Raw genomic sequence first — 5,607 nt, forward strand, 5'->3', positions numbered from 1 at the left:
CCCAAGTCCGTCAAGACCCTGGCGCATGAGGGGAGTTGCCTTTTTGCTCCTCTTCTCGCCATTCATGGTAGAATGTTGGGCAAGAAGAGTCGTTTACCATCGGGTGTGTTGAGAGTGTGTTGTTTGCCACTTAGCATTGTATCGCGATGTGGCATTGTATCGTGGAGTCAAGTTGTAGCCTTCTTGGCTTTGTATCGGCCATCTTGGTCTTTCTTCTATGTGATTGATAAAGAAAAAACAATACCACGATACCCCTTCACTATTGTAACATTTAGGGATCTATGGAAATGGAAGCACAACCCCATATCCATATAAAAGCATGAGCACAAAACAGAGCAGATCAAGCAATTCGTTTGCCTCACATTGGTATCAAACTTGCAGGTACATGTGCATTTCACTTGGTTACGCGGATACATCCCTTATTTAACATTACACAGCCAAGCCATGAGATGCACATCCATCACACAACACTCGTACTAGAACATCATCATACAGCTACTGGGGAATCACATGAGGCCCATGGTGCGCGTGGTGCCGGCATGTCCACCCTCGGATCCATGGAGCTGGTAGGTCTGGCTCGGGGTGACCTGAAGAACACAGGGTTGCTCTGCAAACCAACAAACAACCTTGTTTAGAAAGACTTACACATACAAGTGAAGAGAGTAGGATGTACTACCAAATGTTGCTTATGTGACAGGCAATTCTAGCAATGGCATGTACACTAAATTCTAGCCAGATGAGATTGGCATAAACAGAACGGAGATTAAAATTATGGATGTGGCATGATGATAACAGCACTACAGCTGCATTCTGGCAGTCATGAAAAGTGGGAGTTGGTAACTGTGTGCTACTAAAATGCATTAGCATTTCATCATATCATAGTAGTACAGGTTCAGAACTGTAGTTAAATCACCATGACCACGTGCTAGAACTGGTAGTTCAGACATATAGTAATTCCAACAAATGAACAGCGGAAATCCTGTTTCACAAGGAAGATCTTTTGGAGAATGCAAGGTATATAGTTCAGATCTATCACAAATCTATCATTCATCAAGTCTCTTCACTACAGGATAAGTAGGATATTTCATTAATAATCATACAAATTCGAGTATCTGTATGAAATGATACTGAATCTTCTACGATAAATATAGCACGAAACTCCCATATGGTGCCACGTTTCACAGGGTTGATCATATAAACAGATGTTCCAAGCAACATATTTTTGGAGAACTTGCTGCAACAGGTTCTTTTTAGTCTTTGTTTTTATATAGAGAAGGTCATTTTTGCCTCTGATTCGTATATGGAGTATATGCAATGAAATCTTGTACCCTGGGATGAACGCATTACTGCTCCACATTTCTTAACTGCTAACAGGTCCAGAATAAAATGACAACAGCTTCTTTTTAAAGTTTATTTATATAGAGAGAAGGTTCTTTTGGGCCTCAGATTCGTATATGTACAATGATATCTTGTACCCTGCGATCAAATTCATTATTGCTCCCACATTTCTTAACTGCTTACAGGTGCAGACTAAAATTTCAAGAGGTTAGCACTGAGATATCCTACAGCGTTACAAAGAGCATGAATCAAATCGTAATTTACAAGCTGGAGTTGATGGAATGATTTGATAACAACCCTGTATTCCACATTTGTTTTGGCTGGATATAGCCTATGATGGCATACAATGGTTGAATGCAACTAAATTCCTCACTATGAATCCCCTCCCGCAGTACAGCAGCAGTACAGCACAACGAATAGTAGAAGGAAGGGGGTACTCACTCTTGAGGTCCTCGACCTGCGCGGGGGTGAGCTTCGCGGAGAATCCGCTGGCGGCGTGCTTGTAGTGGTAGAGGACCGCGTCCTTGGCCTTCTCCTCGCTGCCAAAATTCTCCCCAAATTAGCACATAGCACAACCCAGTCTCAAGAGACCAGATCAACGCGACCAGGTCAAGCTAGACCGGATCCCCAAAGACCTAACTAAACTCTGCAAGCATACGCAAATCGGAGCCGCGGATTGGGTTCGATTGGACGACAGAACACAGTACCTGCCGAGGACGGGGGCGAGGGTGCGGATGTGGAACTCCTCGGCGTCGGCGCCCTCGGGGCGGTCCACGTACACGATGTGCACGGCCGCGTCCTGCGCCGCGGGCGTCTGCTCCGGCTCGGCCGCCATGGCGATCTGGGCGAGGGCTGCTGCTGCTGCTAGGAGGATGAGCAGAGATGGGTTGCGGAGAAGATGACGCGGGGATTCGGCCTTCATTGCCGTTGATTCGGAGGTGGCTTTCTGCTTTAATAACCGTGTCGTGTGAGCGTGTGCGTGTCCCCTTTGGTATCTCCGCGTCTTCTTCTTTGGCCTGTTTTGCCTTCTAGGCGAAGTTATATCTTCTGTCCAGCTCGCACGCTCACAGGTCACAGAACATTCTTCTCCTTGCCGACTAGTCGCTCGGTGAAAAACAGGGGCTCTTGACTTAACAAGTGCCTGTGTTTTTCAGCCGGGACGCTCGAAATGAAGTTCGTATTTTCTCCGCCTAGAAAAATGAGTGGTTCAAGAGGTATTTCGGATCATCGGGAAATAAATAATATGTATTATGTATTATTTAAATAAATTAATATTAAATGTACATATATATTTATTACTAAAATAAAGCAACCAACTTTAATGGGCCCCTTCCAGAGGGGAGCCCACTAAGGGGGGCGGTATGACCCCCATGGGCCAAGGAGGCCAGCTAGGGTTTCGGTGGGGCGGGGGCACAAGGGTTGGCCACTGCCCCACCTTCCCCTTCTCCAAGTTGGCCGGCTAGCCCCTCCTACCCCGTATATATAGTGGGGCCACGTGGAGGGAGGAGAGGACACAATCCCTGAGGCCTCCTCTTCAGGGTGCCTCTCTCTCCCTCTAGTTTTCTCTCCCACATGCGGTTCCTCGAAGAGATGCGCACGTGAGGGTTGACTCATCCCGGTACGCCGTAGTGCTGCTGAGGTTTCGATCCAGAAGATCTACTTTCGCAATCTCGGCTGTATCAGAGGTCCGGGAGTCACCTCCGAACACCGTACGTGTGCGAGACCTTGAGGTGCCGCCACTTGTGGTGTCTGTCGTTGTACGAGGAGCTTCACGACCCTAAGGTCGGCGACAAAGTACGACTACACCATCCACATTGCAGCAGAACGTTAACCGTTTTTTGTCTATGAGGGTATGTCACCGAAACGCTCTCCGTTAAAGCATTACTCTTAAATAGATCTAGGCAATTGAAATACGCCAGTTAGAAAAATTATTGTTTTCTGCTACGAGCCCCATCAACTTGTACAAGGGATTCCAAAAAAAAACATAAAAGGAATGCAGATAAACACTAGAAGGAAAAGAAACAAGAACACTAGGCTAAGTAGTAAAAGGAAGGATGTTCACTACTTTCTCCTCTAGAAAACATCCGACATTTTGCGTGAACATACGAGGTATGATCTGAATTTAAGCACAACACCTTGAGTGCAGCCTTTGGATTCTGGGCACTAGTGCACCTAGTGAACAAAAATATTTTAAAAAAATTTGAATTTTTGAAAAAAAAATCTCAAAGCAATCATGCATGTAGATTTCAGTCTTTAATACCATTGAGAGAAGTTTCAAAATATAATATTAATATTTGCATGAGTAAGAGCAACAGGGGTAAAAAGGCAAATCTAAAATTGTAAAAACGTGGCTAAAATTCTTTTTTTTTCAGATGTCACATTATTTTAAATTATTCTATGCCAACTTACCGGTCCAACAAAAGACGACGACGACAAGGCTGGTAGTGGTGATAGTAGCAGTAATACTACTAACAATAGATATCTCTCAGGCACTTTCTATATCTGAGAAGAAACACATTTTAAAGTTTCATAAAATCTTTAAAAAAAAGTTCACGCACTCCGCCAATAAGGCTATTAGTGGTGATAGTAGCAGTAATACTACTAACAATAGGTGACTCTTGGGCACTTTCGATATCTCAGAAAAAAACACATTTTTAAGTTTTGTAAAATCTTGAAAGAAAGGTTCACGCACATAGACATTGAGTTGAAACTTACCTATGTAATTTTTTTGTCAAAAATAGGGCTACTGAAATGTTCTTCAAAAGTGAGAAAAAAGAGATTTAAAATCTCAAAATTATGCTCACTTTTCTATGTTTTTGGGTAAGTTCTAGTACTTAGTCCATGGCTGAGATCTTGAGAAAAGATGTGGTTGGGTTATGCAAATTTCTCTCTACTGGAATCAGATAGAAATGAAGAAAAAGGAGAAAGTGATAAGTATAGTTGTATTCACTGCTATAACGAGGGCCATACAATTTTGGTGTAGAAGGGCAAGCAGTATCCACTTCAACCACGAGGATGATCAATCACGAAAGCATGTTTTATTGAAGTCAAATTTCTTGCTTCGCGGCCCTCTAGGCGAGCCCGTGCTCCCAAGGAGGTGGCCACCACGCCTTGTTGGAGCAGTCCCATCGAGAAGATGAAGCAAACACGGAAGGATGCTACAACTCAAGAGTTGCTTGCGCGTGTTTTGGGTGTCCTGAAAGAGAACGCTGAGTTCGATTAAACACTCTTGCTGCCTTCATTGACAAGTTTAAGACCCCTTTGTCGCCTCGCACCATCACGACACTTGGCTCCCTTGTGAAGAATGTGTAGAAGGTGAAAAAGCCCGAGGGAAACAAGGTCGGCGCCAAGAAGAAGGCGGCTGAGATTACATGATGGATGCAGTTCATGCAATCTTCATGTCAAATATGTAGCACTTTATCGTTGACAGGTTGTTCGATCTTGTTGTGTTGTTGTTTTAGACTTTGGGAGTAGTCTACATGTCGAAGGTACTCAAGTTTTATGGTTTTCGATCCGGTTTTTTTCATAAACTGGATCATTTTCCTTTCTTCTTAAATGAATAGCCATAGCTCCTGACGTTTGCTCCAAAACAAATTCAAATTTCTTGATTTGGCAAATAATCTTGCTGGACGAAACTATTAGCTTGCAAAAGCAGGACGATGTTAGAGCATCTCCAGCCGTCTCCCCGACGAGGCCCCCAGGACACATTTTTTTCATCCGGATGGACGAAAACGGCCTAGTCGCACCCCGGCTCCTCGATTTCGTCCGGATTAGGCCTTTCATCCGTCTGGAGAGCCCAGGCCATCCCCGGGTTTCCGAGGCCTGGCCGGGGACTCCGGACGAAACAAAAACGCGCGAAACATCGAGCGGGCCCACGTTGTCGGTGTGTTATCACCAGATTTTGGCTAATCAGGAGATGGGCCGTAGGTGAGATGGGCTTGAAGGTTAAACGCGTGGAGGATCTCTGAAGCGGCCTGACACGAAGAAGTTGGGCTAAATTGCCCATGTATCTGTATTATAGTAGATCGCATCTTAATTTAGAAGTTAGAGTTTTACCCGTGCACGGTTAGGTGCACGCCTGAATTAGAAAGTCTACGGACTATAAATATGTATCTAGGGTTTATGGAATAAACAACAACCAACGTTCAACACAACCAATCTCGGCGCATCGCCAACTCCTTCGTCTCGAGGGTTTCTTCCGGTAAGCACCATGCTGCCTAGATCGCATCTTGCGATCTAGGCGACATAAGCTTATTTACGTTGTTCATG

At 44.5% G+C, this 5,607-nt stretch overlaps 1 protein-coding gene across 1 annotated transcript; it reads right to left on the reverse strand.

Moving 5' to 3' along the window:
- Positions 1-340: 340 nt before the first annotated feature.
- Positions 341-2,320, reverse strand: LOC124707457 (subtilisin-like protease SBT3.11). Its single transcript, XM_047239112.1, has 3 exons — positions 2,046-2,320; positions 1,780-1,877; positions 341-607 (listed from the first exon to the last, which is right to left on the reverse strand). The coding sequence occupies exons 1-3, from the start codon at positions 2,258-2,260 to the stop codon at positions 507-509; spliced, it is 414 nt and encodes a 137-aa protein (XP_047095068.1). The 5' UTR covers positions 2,261-2,320; the 3' UTR covers positions 341-506.
- Positions 2,321-5,607: the final 3,287 nt, after the last annotated feature.

The sequence above is a fragment of the Lolium rigidum genome, chromosome 4 (genome assembly GCF_022539505.1).
Source record: "Lolium rigidum isolate FL_2022 chromosome 4, APGP_CSIRO_Lrig_0.1, whole genome shotgun sequence".
Taxonomy (NCBI): domain Eukaryota; kingdom Viridiplantae; phylum Streptophyta; class Magnoliopsida; order Poales; family Poaceae; genus Lolium; species Lolium rigidum.